Consider the following 19,842-nt stretch of genomic DNA (forward strand, 5'->3'; position numbering starts at 1 on the left):
TCTACCCCATACGGGGTGACACAATGCTGCTGAGGACTTCCCTCCTGTGAGTCTCCTGGAGAGGCCTAGGTGGAAAGCAACCAGGCAGATGGAATGCCGCCAACGTTGGCAACACAGTCAGGACTTTTCATGCTTTTCCCAGACACTGGGATGTCTGAGATATAAAACATGTAGCTCACAACTTAATGGTGGTAACAGACACAATAAAAATCTGCATAGAAATATTAATCGGGGGTTAAAGGAGTGGGCAAACACCACTCCAGTGTGATCCTCCTTACCTCAAACATCCTCTTTTTATGAAAGAGGCCATGAGGAGGTGGCCTTCCCTCCCTTCACCCTCTACTTTAGTATTTACACAGCAGGAGCCCTGAACACGGCAGGACGGCTTCCTTGAACCACAGCATCAGTCATCGGTGGTAGATGAATATACTAAAGATCAAATGCAATTCTGACACGTGTTACTGTAAATGTGCAATGTACAGCATAACCTGTTCCTTTCTGGAGGGGGGGGTCTTGGAAGATGAAAGAAGAAACAAGAGGAGAAATGTGGAGGACGGGGGGACTAGTCGGAAGGGTCTGGGGTGCCCGTGCAGGGGCTCTACATGAAGCTGGGGGGCGGTGGCTCTGGAGACGTGGAGAGAATGGGGAACACACCAATCCAGAATGAAAAGCAAGCTGTGCAGGACAGCCTGCGAGGGGCTGACAACACCATACTACCACGGCTGCCGAGTGACTTTACCCAGCAAAGTGGCGTAACCAGAGCTAAGAGATATTTTTAAATAACTTGGTCAGCTTTGTGGAAAATGATTCATTTAAAGGACCCTTGATTTAAATAAGTCATCTAAACAAAATGAAGTAACTGGGAAAGTCTGAGGAAGGCCCAGTATCTGGTGATTTTAAGCATTTACTGAAAGCATGTGTGATCATTTTCTAACTGCTTAATTTTTACAGACACGGGTAAGTACTTTAGGGCAAAATGAGGCAACATCTTTGTTTTTTGAATAATCTTGTTCTGGGGAAGGAGGAGGTGGCAAGGAGGCACGGGTTACGGCTGCTGGAAAGGGTGACCGGTTCACAGAAACCACGGCCCCGCTCTCCTTTCTTCTGTAAAAGGGTGAGAGGCTGCAGGGAGATGGGCACATCCGGAGGGATCACAGTCACTCAGGTGTGGTAGTGGTGACAGGCTGTGCAACACCTCGGTAGAAAAACTACTGAGGCGTGGGGTGGGGGGCCACAGTGAAGGAGGTTTCTGTTCCACTTGGGGCAAGGCCAATGATGTCAACAGAAAGAGAAGATGTGCAAATCCAGTGCAAGAGGGGATCCAGCTGTGGCGCGTGGCTGGTGAAGGACTCAGGAGGACAAGCAGAGGCATGCCGACACCATGGAGCTTACTGTCAACAGTAAGGGACAAACCTCCTGTCTGGTCTCTACTGGCTGCTTAAGGTTCCAGAAAAGCAGATCAAGTGCAGAGTCAAATATAGACATGTACCTTAACAGGAAAACCCTTCTGCAATGTGAAGGGAGAAGGAACTGAAGTATGAAGAAGTAAAGCCATTTGGGGTTGGAAAGGAAATACGGAATTCTCTTACTGAAGCTTAGAGTCACACAGACAAACACAATGCAATGTTGATGTGTAATTAGGGACCCCACCTGCCTCCAATGCAGACACTACCTTTTAAGAACAATCTCACACTTTTGTACTGCATGGTTTTTATCTTTATTGATTTATTTTTTTGTACGTAAGCGTTTTGCCTGCATGTATGTAAGTGCACCACACATATGTAGTGCCTGTGGAGGCCAGAAGAGGGTGACAGATCCCCTAGACCTGGAGTTATAGACAATTTTTAGCCACCATATGGGTGCTGGGAATTGAACCCAGGTCCTCTGCAAGAGCAGCCAGTACTCTTAACTGCTGAGCCATCTCTCAGGCCAGCCCTGCACTTGATTTTAAGCAGACATCTCTAAGCCCCTGTGTGTGCTCAAGTGTGTGCAAGTATGCATGTGTGTGGAGGCCAGAGGCTCAAACCTGGGTGTCCTGCCTCAGGAGTTGCCCGCCTTGTTTCTTTAGACAGGCTCTCTTGCTGAGACCTCGGGGCTTGCCTGTCATGCTAGGCTGTCTGGCAAGAGACCCTCAAGGATTCACCCATCTCCACCTCCCTAGCACTGAGATTACACAAATGTGCCACCACACCAGACTTTGATGTGAGTGCTGGGAATCAAATTCAGGTTGCCAAGTTTGTGTAGTGAGCACTTTACCAATGGAGCTCTCTCTCCAATCCCTCTTAAGCCTCTTATAACAGAGAGCTGTGGGGTTAAGCTATGACACAGGAAAAAGACCAGAGCCATTCTTAAAAACATCTGTAGTCTGTTTTCATAGTATAATTCTACAGGATTAAATTAGCCCAGTACTAATATAATATACTCTTGGGTGAGAAGGGGGGGAGAGTGGGTATGAGTGTAGCACAAGTAACAAATGATGCCCCTCTCACCAGCCAAGAGGCTGATGAGCTTTGAGGTGACCTCAGGCTAAGGATCAAAGGAAAAGCATACTGCACGGCAGACCGTGGCAATTTTTATCAATTATGAAAATGACGATGCATTTAAAAAGACTACCTTTACAGCACAGAAAATAATGTTACAGAGAGATGTGTGCTTGGCGAAACATGGCCAAATGGGATTAGATGAACATGTTTCATCTTAAGTAAATCCATCTGTAAAAACAATCGCTGGATCCTTTTGGCTTCTACCCATAACTAGCATAGTTCACATCATTTCTTATTCAAACACAGAGCAACACTCACGGGAGTGTGAGAAAACGCACTTTGTGTTCTCAGCCCAAGTCTGTTCTGATCTTATTTCCACCGGGGCTGGGAGTTTGTCCTAGAGGCTCCTGCCCTCCAGTCTCGCTGACCTCACTGTGACTGTAGGAAGAAGGCCTTCCCCTCTCTCAAGGAAACTTGTGGATCTACAGGTTACACTTTGGTACATGCCAGAGTCACCACACTGCTCACCACCTCAGGACCCACAGATCTAGAAAACACCTGTTCTAGAATAAGCAACTCGGCACAAGGCTTACCCATTCGTAAGACAGAACCCAGCAGCCTCGTGCGATCCCCAGCAGCACATTGAGGGTGCGGACAGAATTCCCCACCAGCACGTGGGTGGTGGACTCGCAGACCTTGGGTGCGAGGGAAAAGCCTTGTAGTGTGCTCACCACCTGGATGATGAGATTCTGCTTCCTATGGAACAGAGAGGATCCACAAGTGAGCAGGTCTGCTGCCTGCAAGCATGGCTTACTCAACTGTGAACATGGCTGCTCATGGGGGCAATGGCTGAACACTGAAGAAAGAGAAGCTGACGGTCTCACTCGATTTGGATTCGAGTGCTCATGCCTTGGTTTCTTTACAATCAGAAACATGGAATTTGGGTAAATAACACTTCAGAACTCAACTCCAACCCAATGAGGCCACATCTATGATGTACCCAGGTCAAAGGCTGTATTAAGGACAGCATGAACCTGGAAGCCAGACCCTGAACATCAATCCACGGCTCTTATCGTACACCAATTATGTACTTCCATGAATATGTGAAATTACATGTGTATCTTCAGGACCAAAAGTCTTTCTAAAACAATATTAGATAGACTTTTTTTTACATTTATTTAGTTTATGTGTATGCATATGTGTTTGATATGTGTGGTGCATGGGTGCCAAGACACACCCGTGGAGGTCAGAGAATAACTTGGAATAAGTTCTTTCCTTCTGTCACATGGGTTCCAGAGACTGAACTCAGGTGTTAGGCTTGGCAGCAAGTGACTTTACCCACTGAGCCGTGTTGCAGGCCCAAGACCAAAATTGTTACCTGCTTATTTTGCTTTGAAAATGTAACATTATTGGCTTGCTAAGCATACAGTTTTCCTACTAAGAAAGAAAGGAAAAAGGCTCTAATTAAATCAGTGTATCAAATCTTAGGGTAAATCTGACAAAGGCTTCCTACTTCCCAGAGCCTCCCCTGGCCTTTCACTTTCTCACATCCCTTCTTGCTTTGCTTTTGAAGTTACTTTCTAACTTCCTTACCACGGGCCTTGAGCTCTGCCCTGACTGCTTCTTTCATTTACAGTGCTCTGACTAATATCCATGGCTGCCCTGCCCTCAGCAAGGTCGGGAGGTCTTCAGTGAATCACAAACCATAGCAAGGCCTTGCGGGCCAGGCTGTAGTCTGTCAGTGGATGGGCTTTCTCTTCTGTCCCCCGGGGCAGGGCCACGCTTTCTAGTTCCCAGGTGCTTCTCTGCCAGCCTTAGCTTGAGCAACCCTGGGTATGCCCACCCAAAGGGTTCAGCTCCACCTAAGAGAAGGTATGAACTAGCTCAGCAGGGCAGAGGACCCGTGAGCCAAGCCCAGGTTCCATCACCATGAGAACCAGAGACGCTACACTTGTTAGCGTCATGAACGGAATTAAATGTAGAACTTCATTTTGGAACATCTGATCTTCTATGTTCCGAGCCTGGAGGCTACCAGTAGCTTGTTGGATGTGTTAATTGACAACAACTGCCTTTTTCTAGAATTCCTAACCAACGTGGAATCAGAAGGTCCAAGGTCCCTTCTTAAAACATGCAAGAAGTGTGCGATAAAGACTCAGAGGAGAAGGCAGCCAAAACCAAAAGTTTTCTTTTTAAGTCCTTTAATGAGAAAACAACTGGTTATTAATGTAGCTTTTTAAAAAGAATTTAGAGAATAAGCAAGGACTTTAAAATATTATGCTCATAATAATAGTTCTACAGTAGATGATTTAAAATGTTCAATATGTTTAGTAATTTATTAATAAAAATATGAAGTTTCTTTTTCCCTACATAACGTGTAGAGTCTAAGCTCCCAGTGTGTCTGTTTCCAGTTGGTGGGCAGGGAAAGGGACCACCACGGAAGGGGCCTGAACGAGCCATTTCCTGCAGCAGATTTTCACTGAAATATCTCACTGTTTGGATCAATGTTTTAAAACCCTAAGACCTATGATTGCTATACAAAATGGGGTTTTCCCCTTAAAACACAAATTCGAAAATATGTTGTAAAGAATATAGTCCTATATTTTTGTTGGATGTTCTCTACTGTGCTGAATGTTTAAGGGGAATGATAAGAGCAGTCCAGCCAGCCATTAACCCTTCCAAGAGATGCGGAGATAGCTGCTCTAGACCAGATGTGGACAGAGTTCCACCGCTCTGTTTCTTTAAGATCTTTAAGGAAAATGTTTCAGCTTATTGAACATTCACAGGGAAAGGGGACAAACAAAGCCATTAGGAACTAAGTGAGCAAAAGGAGTATCAAAATTAACATAAAACCTCTTAATGCTATCTGAAGGACCAGAAAGCTTTTAGCATTCAACTGTTCACATTTAACCACATTTTAAATTTCCAATGATCTTCGAACTCTGATACTAGTTACTTCAAGTAAAAGAGATCCAGACCAGCTCTGTGAATGGCCTGAAGGCACGAAGGCCCCAGTATATGAGAAGCTAAATTTTACAATGAATAGAAAGTTATCCAAACAAGTACTTACTCAGACGGCATGCTTGTCATGACTAATGTTCTTGTTGGCTAGAGATTTCAAAAGAGAAGGAACAAAAAAACAGTCAAAAATATATAAAAAATATTTTTCCCACAGAAATAAACTTTAATAAGTTTTTCTGAAAGTTAAATCACTTAAAAATAAACATTTATGCATATATTCTTAAAAACTTAATATTCTTGAAAAAGAAAAAAGTCCAGGAGATAGAAATTTCGATGCTATGCTAAAACTAGTCCACAAAAACCCAGTCATGATGGAGAAGGGTGACCTCAGAAGAGACAAGAGCAGTGCTCTCACTGCCGGCCTCCCACTTCCTGAGCCCCTAGGCAACCTCAACCTGGTTTCAGACACACACGTATGCAGCAGGAGAAAACGCCACACAGAGAGGGAGGGGAACTACTGGGTCACCATCACGTGTTAAAGAACTGCTCATATTTGCTGTTTCTTAGACAGGGTCTCTGATGTAGCCTAGGCTGACCTACAGCTTGCTCTGTAGCCCAGGCTGGCTTGGAGCTCACAATCCTCCCTGTCTCGGCCTCAAAATCACAAGGACATAGCATCATATCCTTCCCCCAAATATTTCAAATCTCCGGGCATGTCTGTGAGGGATTATCTAGAGTGAGTTAACTGAGGTAGGAAGACTCACCCTAAATGTGGGCAGCACCATTCAATGGACTGGGGTCCTGGGTGGAATGGAAAAGGAAAGAGCAGGCTAAGCACCAGCCTTCATCACCCTCTGCTTCCTGACCGCAGACGCCCTGTGACCACCTCAAGTTCCCGCCTTCCCACCACGATGGCCTGCACCCTCCAACTGTGAGCCAAACAAATCCTTATGTTTCTTCTTGTGAGGTATCTGGTCATCACAGTGAGAGAAAAACTAGCGCACTTCGAAGTGCAGACAGTCTGAAGGCTCTGGAGATGTAAGACTAAGAATGCTCCACAAAGTTCTATCCAAATGATGGGATCTGCTGATGGAGCCAGCCAGCATGCATCATTCACATACTTCACAGGCAACCAGCTGCAGAGTACTGCCATCAACTGGCCACTGCACCCCTCTCTTGTCTAGTGAATGTGTGGTAAGAAGCAGGGACAGAAGGTTCCCCGAGGATGCAGGCTGACACACTTGAAGGGGCCTAGGTACTGTACACGTGGGGAAGATGGAGACAGAAGAAAGAAGAGGGAACACTACTACGATACCCAGAAGAGCCCCGAGGAGTGACGCATGAGTTAATAGAACACTGCTAACCGTCCTTTGAGCTATCCTTCTGGAATATTCTACTGTTACCCCTTGTGCATTTCTGATAACACATGTGGACTATCATCAGCAGCACAGCTTTCTGGGTTGAGTCTAGATGTAGGGCCTAGACTCAGGAGATGCCCATCATCAAATGTGATTCTGGCAGAACTCATGCTGCTCCTCAGTCATCTGAGTGGATGCCTCACAGCCCACTGGTGGAATGACCCTGGTGGCTCTGCAAAGCCACTGAAAGGAGCAGGGGATGGGGAGGAGGAAGCGGCTCCATCACAGGAGCTCTGTGATGCCACGCCTCTTCTGCCTCTTCTGCTTGCCTCACAGTCTGCCGCTTCCTTCCTTCCTGGGCTTGCGCATGTGAGTGGCTTGACATAGCAGCCACCTGGGCCAGAGAGACGCCTCCACTGTGGCACCCTGCTGTAATTCTCAACTTCCTACCTGGTATCCTCTGACCTCCAGACTCAAACATTCTGACATCTCTGCTTGGAGGTCTACTAAGGATTTTAATTTAACTTGTTCAAAAACTAAACCCCTGCACTAGTCAGGCAATTTAGGGGAAAGAAATTAAAGAGAACCATACTGGAAAGCAAGTTGTAAAGCTATTTCTATCCACAGCTCAGATGATTTTATATGCAGAAATCCCTTTTAAAAACCCAGAAAAATGACTATGAAAACTAATATAGCCAACAAGACTTCCAAGACGTAAAACCAACCCGCAAACATCAGTTGTTTCTACAAATTGGTAATAACAGATTAGTAATAATCCTGAAAAGGATGCTTAAAAAACAGTCCCAATGGCAATGGAACAACACAGGAATAAATGTTTGTATATTGAAACTTTAAGCGTTGCTAAAGGGCAGGGGTGATGGCTTGTGGTAAAGTGCTTGCTATGCACTCAGACAACTTGAGTTCAGATCCCCAGCACCCACATAAATGCTGGGCGGAGTGGTGACTGCCTGTAATCCCAATGTGCAGGAGGCAGAGGAGATCCAGAGCCAGCTGCAGCTAGACTAGCTGTGTCACGGTGGTCCGGGTACAAATGAGAGACCCTGCCTCACTCAGTACATAAGGTGGACAACGATCAAGGAAGATACTGCCTCCTCACACACGTGCACATGCATCCATATTCACATATGTGCCCACACATGTGAGCATACAGACAGATGCATGCACACCACAGACACAATAAAAAAATGAAGATAAAGAATATTTCTGAAGCAGATTCAAGGTGACCCAAATAAAGAAAAGGTAGGCCTGCGTTCATGGGCTACAACACTTCTTATGGTTAGCATGTCAGTCCTGCCCACAGCCATCTAGGAGTCAGTGCAGTCCCATCAAAATCCCAATGGTGACTGATCGCCACTGCTGCAGGTAAAGAGAAATCCAGGCGAAAATTCACATGGAACTCCAAGGGATCCCACAAACGTTTTCACATGTGGGGATGCACATGTGTGTATGGGTGTACATGCACAAGTGGTCCAAGTGACCTTGAAAAAAAAAGGTGGAGGACTCAAATTCAGAAATAGGAAACTTACTATAAAAATGCACGATCGAAAAACCGTATGATACAGGCATATGAACAGATCAAGTCCTTCAATCTAGAGCGAAAACCAAAATTCCTAGAAGAAAAAAAACCCTGGGGAACTATAACATTGGATATGGCAATAGTTCTTTCAATACGTCACCAAAAGCACAGGCAAAGAAGAGAAGGTAGATAGCCTGAACTTTACTGTAATCCAGTGTCTTTGCATCAGAAGCATGATTAGCAGAATGAATAGATAAGTCAAGAATAGGCCATGCCTCAGATAAGGTTCACCACACACACCCCTACAAATTTTATTTTAATCTTTAAATATGTATTAGCCAGGCGTGGTGGCACACGCCTTTAATCCCAGCACTCAGGAGGCAGAGGCAGGCAGATCTCTGTGAGTTCTAGGCCAGCCTGGTCTACATAGTGAGTTCCAGGACAGCTGGGGCTACAGGGAGACCCTGTCTCAAAAAGACCAAAAAAAAAAAGTATTAATTTATTTTTATGTGTATGAATGTTTTACCTGCATGTATGTAAGTTGTAAGTGCACCCATGTCATGAAAAGCCCTTGGAGGCCAGAAGAGGGCATCAGATCCCCTGGAACTAGAAGTTATGGACCATTCTTAGCAGTCATGTAGGCATTGGGAATCAAACCTAGGTCCTCTGCAAGAGCAGCTGAGCCATCTCTCCAGCACCCCCGCCAAAGATTTTTAAAATGTCCTGTAACTCAATAAAAAAGATCAAAACCTCCATATAAAAAGTAAGCAAACAGCTTGAATACACATTTCTCCAAAGAAAATGAGCAAATGGGTGACAAGTAAGTGGGAAGGCCTTATGTGTCCCTTCACTCCCACCATCTGGCTGTTTAAAACAAACACAACAGAAAATCACAAGTGTCGATGGGAATGTGGATGGACACTCAGACATTGGTGGGAGGAAAAGTTGTAGAAAACAGGTAACCGCTCCAAAGTTAAATGTGCAGTTGCAGATAATCAGCATCTCTGCTCCTGGATATACACCAGAAAACACTGAAGGCTGGGTGCTGAGTGCAATGCGATGACACAGTGAGCAGGAAGCAGACAGGAGGGCAACTGATGAGGGGAGCAGGTGCATCTGCTCATCTGGCCTTGTAGGGCAGGGGTTTGAAAATAGACCCAGGAGGATTCTTCCGGTTAATCAAGCAGACTCCTAAGAATGCGAAAGATACCGATATCTGCAAGTGTTAGAAATGAAATGGACAGGCATGTGATACATACAGCTCCAAAGGCAACAACAGAAAACGGACAGCAAGACCTGGCAGTTAATCCTGACGGTTAGCTGGACAGGACGTAGGGTCACCATGGAAACAAACCCGAGAGAGTATGTAGATCAGGCTAACATTAGGAGCCACCCTAAATGTGGGTGCATCCCAGAGTGAATGAAAAGGAACCCTCAAACTCAGCATTCATCGGCTTTGTGACTAAGGATGCCGTGTCACAAGCCGCTGCGCCTTCTCTGCCAAGACGTACCCTTGAAATGAGCCCTTCCTACCTAAGTTACTTTGTCAGGTATTTTACCACAGCACTAAGACAAGTAACTAATACACAAAACAAACACTTTTTGTTTATGGACGTGCAGAGTCTGCCCAGGAGAACTTCAACTGGTCCCTGTTCCACTACAGTTTGGGTCTTCAAAGCAGTGGTGATGTTGGAAGTGGTGGGTCTGTTAAGACATGAGCCCCAGTGAGAGGTCTTTGGGTCGTTAGGGGTGTGCCCTTCGTGTGGGAGTCATAAGACACCCTCCCACCCTCACTCTCTTTTGCTTCCTTGCCACAATGTGAGTGGTTTTGTTCACCATAATCTCTCAGTGCGATGTGTTAGCACAGGACAAAACAAAAGGGCAGCTGATGACTCATCGGAACCTCACAAACCACGAGACCAAATAAATAGTTCTCTTTACAAACTGATAATCACTGGTGGTTTGTCAGTCAACTGAAGCTGACAAACACCCTTCCACTAGGGAAACTACGAGCAAAACCATTCCAACACACCTAACAATCTAGTACCAACCTAAAAGGCAAGTTGACTGAAAGGAGGAACTGGAAGAGTCAGCCACCAGGGACGTGAGATGGCTCCGGGTAACGGGTCCCGGGTCCATTCCTGCACGCTTAAGCAGAGCACCCTTTTCCCCCAAACAGTTATCACTCTAATGGCATCAGAATATCAACAGGGAGCTAAGGGAGGAAGAGAAAGGTGGAAATCAAGCAGGTGAAGACACAGATGGGGTCCAGGAAGGTGTGACTGATACCTCACGGCCCACGTCCTTCAGGCCGGACAGCAGTCTACCGTCTCCTTCCTGTTACGTCACTCCTCACTCTCAGGACACAGGACACAAATTAATGAGTGAATATTCATTTCATATTAGTAAAAGATACATGCCTAAACCTTTGAAAATATTCTTTTAAAATATTTTATTTTTGTTTTATGAGTGTCTTGCCTGCATGTATGTAAGAGCACCCGTGTCGTGTAATTCCCGCAGAGGCCAGAAGAAAGTGTTGAATTCCCCTGGAACTGGAGTTATGGTAGTTGTCAGCCACCAAGTGGGTGCTGGGAATCTAACCTGGGTCCTCTGCAAGAGCAGCCAGTGTGCTTAACTGCTGAGCCAGCTCTCCAGCCCCCTAAAAATAATCTTTTAACAGTTTTCGGAGTCTCCTGAGGTGCTACTTTGCTGAACTCTGAAGGAGGCCTGTGAATCCCACCGCAGAGCATCCAGACAGCCTAGGTCTGGGCCTATGAACTCCACCGCAGAGCACCCAGGCAGCCCAGGTCTGGGCTGTGAACCCCACCACAGAGCACCCAGGCAGCCTAGGTCTGGGCTGTGAACCCCACCACAGAGCACCCGGCAGCCTAGGTCTGGGCTGTGAACCCCACCGCCGAGCACCCAGGCAGCCTAGGTCTGGGCTGTGAACCCCACCGCAGAGCACCCGGCAGCCTAGGTCTGAGCTGTGAACCCCACCGCAGAGCACCCAGGCAGCTGAGGCCCAGGAACATCTTTCACTGGCTTCCTAAGTCCCTAGAACTCTGCTAGGTGTTTTTCTAGTTTTCTATTTATTTTTTTTTTGTCTACTAGCTTTTGATTTGTTTATTATATATTGTTCCCCACTAGAGAAAGCAAAGTGTGGGAATCTGATTGGTCTGGTCTGGTCATTCTATGTTCTATATAAATGAGATCTATTCTCTTCAGAGAAATGGAAAACAGAGGAGCTAGCTTGTTTATCTATCTTTATAACTGAAGTTACACTAAATTGGGCCTGGGGATGCCTCAGTATAATCTACCTTAGGGTACAAGCTCAGTGAGGCCTAACAGTGGCAGGCTTGGTGACAAATGGCTAAGCCACAGCAAGCGCAACAGCTTGGGTTCCAGTCGTCTGCACAGGCAACTGATCAGACTCTTTTCAGATGATGCAAATGCTTAGCTGTACCCACCCAGGTCCACACACTCATTTCTCATTTCTGGTCTAGGATACTGCCTGCCTGCCATAGGTCAGGGTTTTCTGGACCTCTTCTGGAGATAGCTGGATGCCCAGCTCACAAACTGTTCTTTGTTTGAGTTCTGTTCGGTTTACTTTGTCTAAAGCTTTCTAAGTTTGATATCAAAAATGACATCCTAGGAACCCCAGGATCACTGAGTGAGCTAGTGAAAAGCACCTTCCAGGCCACAGTACCTACTAGTCTCTCCTAACACCTGAGTCATGGGTTAGTCCTTCCTAGGTATCAAGATCCACAAACTTGTACTTTTAAGTTCTGAGTTTATTTGAGCAGTGTTTGGACTGGACAGGGTCCAGGACTGGATTATAGCCAATGATTATCCAGGCTGGATACAGTTAGAGGCCTTAGATGTTCAACTGCTCAGAGAAAAACTGGTCTGGGTTCAGCCTGTAGGTAATGGTTGAGATGACAGAGAACAGTGGGTTCACCCAAATCCATGGAGCTGACAGAACTCTGTTTTCTGCTAGAGAAATAGGTGAGCCTCCTCCCTAATAAAGTGACTGCATCCACACTGGAAAGATGTACCCTGAACAAAGCTGCTCACTTATGAGGTGTTTTATAGAGAGCTTGAGAAACCGTATATGCCTCAGAAATGGTGGGAAACATTTCTGACAGGCATACAGAAGCTTTTAAAAAAAGTAAATGAAAAGCATTTTAAAAGATTAATTAATTAATTAATTAATTGTCTTCTTGAGACAGGGTCTCCCTATAGCTCCAGCTGTCCTGGAACTCACTATGTAGACCAGGCTGGCCTTGAACTCAGAGATCTGCCTGCCTCTGCCTCCGAGTGCTGGGATTAAAGGCGCGCACCACTAGGCCCGGCTTGATTTACTATTTTTATGTACGTCTGTGTGTCTGTGTGAATGTATGCCACATGTGTGGGAGTGCCCACAGAGAGAGACCAGAAGAAAATGTCAGATCCCCTGGAGCTGGAGTTACAGGTGGTGAGTCAAACGATGTGGGTGCTGAGAACTGAACTCCGGCCCTCTGGAAGACTAGCAAGTGCGCCTCGCCTCTGAGCTAACTCTCCACCCCCTAAGTAAAAATCGTACAGAAAGAGCTGGTATCAGAAAATGGTTTACACTGGCTGTCATCTCCAGCTGCTGGGCCCCTCAGTCAGTGGAGTCTGCTTCTTGAACATTCCTTAGGTTTTGGCCAGAATCTTAAGCTTCAAATAAGAGAAAATGTGTCTCAGAAAGGTAGAGCAGTCAGGTTCCAATGTTACTGCAACCCACAGAAGACCATAGTGCAGTGTTTCACAAAACAACAGTCCACGAAAGAAAACCAGCTGTCAGCAGACCCAGAAGGCTGCAATCTAGGAAACCTGTGTGGCATTCCTGTGTTGGTATGTATGTGTCGATGGATATGTGACCTTTCTTTGTCTCGTATGTGTCACCCGAGAGCTGCCTTAATGAATTACTCCCAAGTGCTCTGTGGTTAATAATTATATTTAAAGTACTGATACTAACAACTTTTTAAATTATGATTGTCATAGTATAATTACAGGAGAATGTGAGTTATGACTTAATTTAGTCATCTACTCAAATAACCTTTACTACATGTGACATTTCAAAGATGGTAATAAAAAAAACCCTGAGAATTTAGGAACTTGATTCTCTTCAGTGACAGTAAGCTGATGTCCCCAGCCCCAATGAAATCCATGCTCTAAGATAATAGTAACTGGTCCTGGAGAGGTGGCTCTGTGGTTAAGAGCACTGCCTGCTCCTACAGAGGGCCCAAGTTCAGTTCCCAGCACCCAGATTGTGGCAAACGACTGTCCATAACTCCAGTTCCAAGGGATCCCACACCCTCTTTTGATCTTCGAGGGCACTGCACTACAGGGATGCACATACATGCAGGCAATAAAGTAAAAATAATATTAGAAAATATATCTATTTAAAAGATAATGGTCATGATGCACAAATCTAATTACAATCAGAAGGCTATTTAATGTCAGAAAAGACCAAAAGGATAAACTAACATTTGAAGGATCGACATCCTAAATATTGAAAATTCCAACAGGCATTACTCCTAAGACCTGGATGGGCTACAGTGTGACTGCTCTCAGAGCCCAAGATAAAACCGGCCCCATCTTCCGCTCTCATGATGCCTGTGAGATAGCAGCAGGCTGTCCCCCCAAACCTCTGGTCCTTCCTTTCCTTAGTAGCATTCTTCATGGACACCCTCCTGTTAAAAAAGTCTGAACAGGATGAGCTGAATGGAGCACCTGTCTCTCCCAGTCCTGGCTCAGGGCACCTGGCCTTGCTTCCTCACCCTGGAAAGGGGGAATGGGAACCCTTTACCCAATCCCTCAGATGGAGGGTGCACCACAGAGCCCAGCTCAACTACTGATCTTGTGTTGTTGTCACAGAGAAAACCTGATTTTGTTTTTGTGTCTGGTGCCAGCTTCTGTTGGTTTCATGGTCTGGCCGTCTACAAATGGACGGATGGTTTAGAGAGATCTTGTCTCCACTGTGAAAACAACAAGAATCTGGCTTGTGAGGTCTTTCAATTTCTCTGCTTTTCTATTTGAGCTTGGAACAAATAAAGATTTCCTGTTGGAAGGAGGACGTATCTGGGCTGCTGTGCATTCCTGTGACTATGATGCCTAATCCATGAGTGTTTGGAATCAAGGCTATAAACTCGTCTGTTTGCATGTGTGCATTTCCCTACAATGCACAAAGCCCACTGTGGTGTACCCGTAAAGCTGCATGTTGCCTTGTTGTCTATTTTAAACATCTAGCTTTTCATACTGAAGCAGGGCTGTCATCTTCTACTTGGTTCTACACTCCATCCAGGAGCTCAGTTTGGCCCTTAGATGTCTTCCTTACACAACGCTGTCATGGTGACTACCTCCCCAGGACACATCTAGATACACCTCCCTGACTATTCTCCCTGACCCTCTCTGGACTATGTAGATCTCTCTCTGCCTGACTCCTCTATTCTGCCATGCATAGTCTGGGGATGGAGGACTACCTAGCCTTTCTGTTCAGGATATTAAATATCAAATCTTTAAGTGAATGTTATTCCCTATTGTATGGTGTAGTCTCCAGTCTGAGGACTCAGAACTACCTCATGCTGGGATTCCCTTGGGATGCCAAGAACCCAAGGGCAAACTCCAGTGCCAGAGCAGTGGCATAAACAGGACAGGCACCAGACAACAGCACAGGGTGTCTGCTGGCACAAACAGGATTCCCATGTGAGAGACCATGGCCACAGGTCAGACACCAGGCACCACGCTTTCCACTAGAAGCACCGCGAGAGACACACCACAACTATGTGTCCAGCTCTCCGGGTTCTCCCTTTGGCCAGTGGTACCAATCATCCTGATACAGAAGCCCCGCTTATCTAGGGTTCAGTCAAGATCTCTCATATTGAGACAACCCCACAGGAGACCACCACCAAACAATTATATCATTGTGGCTTGGAGATAAATTGTGTAATCCTAATGCCTGCCCCAAGAAGTTAAGAAAATTCAAGTGTGCAAAACATTTTCAATGGTGCTTAAGAGAGAAAAAAAATTCTGGGGGCTGGAGAGATGGCTCAGCAGTTAAGAGCACTAGGTGCTCCTGCAGAGGACCTGGGTTTAGTTCTGAGCACCCACACAGCAGCTCATAAGCATCTCTTAACTCCAGTTTCAGGGGAGTTGATGCCCTCTTCTTGGCTCCATGGGAACTGCATGACATAGATACACTTATATACACAGGCAAAACACCAATTCACATAAAATAAAAATAACCTAAAATTTTTTTTACTAAATTTAAACATTTTAATAATTCACATTCACATAATTAGGGTAAATCTCTGGCAAATTAAAATTAAATTAGCTGAGTATTTTTGAATTTGGGGAAAAACAGCTACTAAGTCTCCTGTGTATTCCTGGTGTTACATGAGCAAACATATTCATTCTTAGAACATACGTTCTTCCAATGGTGCTCCAGATTTACTGACCTAGTAAGAGGGGGAACTTCCAGTTGGTATTTTCTAAGTCACCATGGCCCTGTCTTAAATCAGGTGTTCAAAATTCCTCAACTTCTGAGATTTTCCCTTCCCCAGATCAAACTCAGGGATCTATTCTACCTAAAGCTATGAGATTTTCTGGAAAACCACAAAGACATGTTCTTCTGCTTTTTAAAAGATGGGAGCTAGAGATAACTGTCCATCTAACGAGTCACTACTGACAACGTGGAGAAGACTGGCACATGCAACCTGACAGGCAGACACGTGGTTCTTACTCTGCACTGACAAGTCCCTTTCTCTGACACTCTTGCTTACACTTGACATACCATAAACATCTCTTAGGACTATTTTGTTGCATCTGATTTTTTTCTACAAGTCTACATTATCCCACTTTTATTATTTTTTTTTAAATTACAACTGTTTAGCATGCATATGCACACACATGCCATGGCACGCATGAAGAGGTCAGAGAACAACCTGCAGGAGTTGGTTCTTACCTTCTACCATGTGGGTCCCAGGGACTGAACTCAGGTCATCAGGCTTGGGGCCAAGCACCTTCACCCCTGATGAGCCATCTTTCTGGCCCCCCTGCTTTTATAAATAGATGTGATTCCCACTCCCTTTGGAAAACCAGGTTTATCATTATTTACAGATGCTTTGCCAAAACTTGGTGTTTTGCATATGATGTCCAATTTTATGTCTCCTTTGCCTATATTTTTACAATGAATTATCATCAGATCGTTGGGCTATAAAAATGGCTAGTAATAAGCTAACCGTGGACATCTAGAATTTTGCTTTGCTCTGACCTCTCAAGGGATCATATTGGGACTTTGAGAAACTCTAGCTGAGAAGCAGATGGGCCCAGAGGGCTGCTAACCCAGCCAGGCCGAACAAGAACCAGTTCCTGAGCCAAATGAACTACTTGGGGCGGGAGGACGCAGGTTTTTAGTTGGAATGTGGCTGGTGTACCATGTGCTTTGCTGTGTTCTTTCCCTTGTTACTGTGCACCCCTAACAGTTCGGTAGACTACGCTTTTGTAAACAGAAAGGGCACATCTGAAAATGACAGTTATGTCTCCTGTTTGATCTTTCTAGAGTTCAGAAACTGGAATGTGATTTTTCACCCCCGACAGGTTCAAACATAGTTTGTCTCCCTTGTTACCGGGAAGTAACTGAACACTGGTCCTCAGCCATGGTCTTGCCTGCAGTATCCTATCTGGGAATGATATTCGTTTAATCAGCAGACACCACACATTTAAAGAACCCACATCAGCTTTACAGAGCCTGAATTTACAGTGTCCTCCTGGGAAAAGAAGCCCAGGACCTAGTTTGTTGGGTGCTCAGCTTTCAGGTAAGCAAGGTGACCTCCTGGCAGGCCCAGGAGCCATGGATGTGGATGGAATAATTCCTTTTTTAGGATCTGTAAGACCCTGAAAAAGTGGTGCTTGTAGCACATCTCAGCAGACACCTCTCTGCGGGGTTGACACTACCCACAGCCTGTGGGAGAAGACTCTCAGACCACATTTCATTCCCTCCACGCGGCTGTTCCAGGAGAAGTATCATTCACCTTGACTGACGTTGAACCACCCTCCGCTTCTCATCCATTGGCAGAACAGGCCATGGCAGCACACCAGCCTGACCACCGTGCTGAGACTTCCTCTTATCTCTGCTGGACTGGAAATGTTCTCCCAGGCTCCCTGTGAAGCCCCCTCTAGCCCCCTGGGAGGTCTGGCCCTTCCTAGCCTCTGAGCACTCCTTATCTGCTGTCTGCTTTGTCGCCCCACTCTAAGTGAAGCCAGCTGCCTAACTGCCAGGGCACTCTCTGTCACCCCACCACAGGCCTGTTTTAAATGCCTGGAAGAGGGTTTTGATAAATGCCGTGGATGATCCATGACACAACTGGTTTGTTAGGCTTTTCACTGTAACTGTGACAATAGTTTAGTAAAAAAAATGCCTTTTGAAGAATTCTAACTTCAAGGTTCAAGTTTAACTTTGGTCAGTCTGAGTACAGATTTATAAAAGATGAGAAAAGCCTGAATAATTAACAGGAATACAAGTATTCAGTCTCTGAGAGGAAGAATATCGTTTAGATGCTCAACTGTCAGTAACTGAATAGTTAGTGTTAGGACAACAGCCAAGCACAACATTGGATAGACGGGACACACAAAGGGCCACACCAGCCCAGGACTTCAATAGGCAATCAGAATTCAATCAAATTCTAGCTACCATGAGATATAAACACAATCCAGAGTAAAGAAGAAAGTTGACTACTGGCTGAAGCCGGAGACAGGCAGGAAATCCTAGACAAGTGAGCAAGCGAAGGCTTCAAGGCGTTCCAGTTGATGAGTTGGGGTCCCCGCCAGCCCCAGACAGGGAGAACTGAACACACACGAACTGTGTGAAAGTCAGTGGCCCCTATGGGACTTAAAGAGCACTGTGAAACTTCATCAAGACATCACTTTGCAGGACAACATTAAAAAGGCTTCTTTGAGGGAGCAAAGAAAATACATTTTGGAGCTGGGTGTGGTGGTTCCTCACCCCTGTATCCCAGCATTAGGAGGCCGAAGCAGGATTGCCTCAAGTTCACAGTCAGCCAAGGCTACATAGTCAGATTCAGGCCAGTTTGGACTCAAGGATAATTCTGAATGAAAGAAAGAAAAAGAAAGAAAAGAAGGAGAAGGGGAGGGAGGGAGGGGGGAGGGAGGAAAGGAAGGGAGGGAAGAAGGAAGGAAGGAGAAAAGGAAGGAAGAGAGGGAGGAAAAGAAAACTTTGTGAGGAATTGTGGCCTGACTGGAAGATGGAGAGGTATAATGATGGTGTTTGCAAAGGTTTGCATAAGAGGGTGGAGGTCAGCCTGGAGCCCACAGCTGCATTACCAGAAGGGGTCCATTCAGGACAGGTCAGTCTTTCTACAAGGGTGGATGTAGGAATACAGGAGAGGGGGAGGGAGGGGCCAGGAGAGAAGAGCAGGTAGGTTAGGAAGAGGATAAACACTTAAGCCCTTGGCACTGAGCTTCAACAACTGTTTACTTTTGGCTGAGGGTGGGTTATGCCCTTAGTTCGACCCAACTAGAGACCCGCAAAGAGCCTTAAAATAGTGGCAGTGCACAAGGAAAACCTCTTCTGTGAGGAGATACAGAGAGAAAAGACAGAGACCTCTGGAAGGGTGTAAGCTCACAGGAGACCAGGGACTTCCCTGCTCTGGCTTAGATGGAAGGACTATCACCACCTAGCTTACACTGTCTTACGGGAGCACCGCAGATTTCTCCTTAAGCTTGAGACAAGAGCAGGGCCAAGAGCCCTCCTTACAGCCGCTACCACATCTGGTCATGGGCACCAAGGGGCTACAGGGGAGGAACGACCCTGAAGGTTCTAGCACTGCAGTGGGGGGCACATGGTCTGGAGACCCCAGAGTCTACCTGTATTCACCTGACAAAAGAAAAAACAAAAGACGAAATCACATGCATCTGTCCCACACAAGTCACAGTGTCAACATACAAACATGAACCCAACCAGGGAGGAACCTTTGATGCATGTGGATGTAAAGTGGAGCACGGCATTTAGCGTAAGCAAAAGCACTGTGTGGAAGTTCTGAGGCAGTACTTCAGAGAGGTGCTGGGGAGGGGAGGGAGGCAGGAAAAGCAGGAGGGAAGCAGTGTGACATCTGGGAAGCTGTAGCTCGTTTTGTTTTAGTAAGATCAAAGGTGAGTCAAATTAAACATGTCCTTGTTTTATTAGTGATGAAGAGAAACATTTCAGAAATAAAACATTCTTTGAAATTGTTTGGGGTTTAATGTATCAGTTTTCCAATAAACAGTGAAAATCCTTTTCTTTAAAAATTTTTGAAGGAGATAATCTACATATTTTCAAAGATTACTGATCTTGTTCACTACCAGTGTAAGTCCATCTAAGTACAGGAACACTGCCAGAATCATAACATAATGTGCATAAAAGGACCAAACCAGGGCTGGGGAGATGGCTCAGCAGTTAAAAGCACTGGCTGCTCTTGCAGAAGAC

General features: G+C 45.6%; 1 protein-coding gene across 6 annotated transcripts in view; it reads right to left on the reverse strand.

Annotated features, from left to right (window-relative positions):
- The window catches only part of Mcph1 (microcephalin 1), a 213,933-nt gene that overhangs the window by 138,459 nt on the left and 55,632 nt on the right, over positions 1–19,842 (reverse strand). For 4 of the 6 annotated variants that reach the window (XM_029570465.1, XM_029570466.1, XM_008847195.3 and 1 more), the window contains exons 10-11: positions 5,551–5,588; positions 3,077–3,239 (exon numbers count right to left, since the gene is read on the reverse strand). The exons of 1 other annotated variant lie outside the window; for it this stretch is intronic. In XM_029570465.1, coding sequence (XP_029426325.1) covers positions 3,077–3,239; positions 5,551–5,588 — 201 coding nt within the window. The remainder of the gene's footprint in view (positions 1–3,076; positions 3,240–5,550; positions 5,589–19,842) is intronic. One more of the 6 variants, XM_029570468.1, reaches the window with a different exon arrangement.

The sequence above is a fragment of the Nannospalax galili genome, unplaced genomic scaffold (genome assembly GCF_000622305.1).
Source record: "Nannospalax galili isolate Female #2095 unplaced genomic scaffold, S.galili_v1.0 scaffold1483, whole genome shotgun sequence".
Taxonomy (NCBI): domain Eukaryota; kingdom Metazoa; phylum Chordata; class Mammalia; order Rodentia; family Spalacidae; genus Nannospalax; species Nannospalax galili.